Source organism: Merops nubicus, unplaced genomic scaffold, assembly GCF_000691845.1.
Source record: "Merops nubicus isolate BGI_N331 unplaced genomic scaffold, ASM69184v1 scaffold6407, whole genome shotgun sequence".
NCBI classification, from domain to species: Eukaryota; Metazoa; Chordata; class Aves; order Coraciiformes; family Meropidae; genus Merops; species Merops nubicus.
In genome coordinates this window covers 19888-20683 of record NW_008622216.1, presented here as the reverse complement: position 1 = coordinate 20683, position 796 = coordinate 19888, and the positions used below count along the sequence as shown (strand labels likewise).

The following is a 796-nucleotide window of genomic DNA, read 5'->3' as shown; positions in this document are numbered from 1 at the left end:
CTGCTGAAGAACTGATCAAACATCTTTCCACAGGAATCACTGCAATGTCATCAAAGGTTACACCTCCAGAACAATTACTGTGTCAAGACAGGAGTAACTCCTCCCGTGAGCAGAGCAGCACACTGCCTTCACACAGTACATGCACCCTCGGGAGGAAAGCGGAGAGACAACAGACCTTCCGTGTTACCTATTTGTCTCTCGAGATCTGCTGCTTCGTCTGGTGTTGCGCGTGGGAGGACACCAGGATCACTGAAACTAGTACGCAGCAGGGTCCCCATCACGAAAAAGAAAAGAATCCCACCAATTGCAGGTATAGCAGGGGTAATCTTCTCCGACAAATACGGACAACTGGAAAAAGAAAAAAGATCAGACACGATCAGTAACGCGTAGTGCAACTTGCTCTCAGAAACTGTTTGCCATTATAAATGCATATGAAGAATTCACTCTCTTTTATTGATACATTACTTGTCTTGGAATGTTTATTGAAGCTGGAATTTCTGTTTGTGTGTTCAGGACACTTCTGATATTTCTCATAATCTGTTTAACATCATAAGGGTCCAAATGGCATCATAATGACCTCACTATTATGCAATACTCATTTACATAAGAAAATATTTTTATTACAGGGTATTTTAAGCCCGTATGTTTGTTCATCTACTGCCCAGCTACATAAAGTAAACTGGGGGGAGAGGAAAGGGAAGGGCAAATAACCTGAAGATACTCAGCAGCAAAAAGCACAGCACATAACATGACAAAATAAGTCACAGTGAAAAATGTAATTAAGCCTATTAAACAA

The 796-nt window shown here is 41.3% G+C and overlaps 1 protein-coding gene across 1 annotated transcript in view; it reads right to left on the bottom strand.

The window, feature by feature from the left end:
- The window catches only part of ZDHHC14 (zinc finger, DHHC-type containing 14), a 52082-nt gene extending 51740 nt beyond the window's left edge, over window positions 1-342 (bottom strand). The window contains exon 1 of the mRNA XM_008944696.1: window positions 176-342. Coding sequence (XP_008942944.1) covers window positions 176-278 — 103 coding nt within the window. The 5' untranslated portion in view covers window positions 279-342. The remainder of the gene's footprint in view (window positions 1-175) is intronic.
- Between the last annotated feature and the right edge of the window lie 454 nt (window positions 343-796).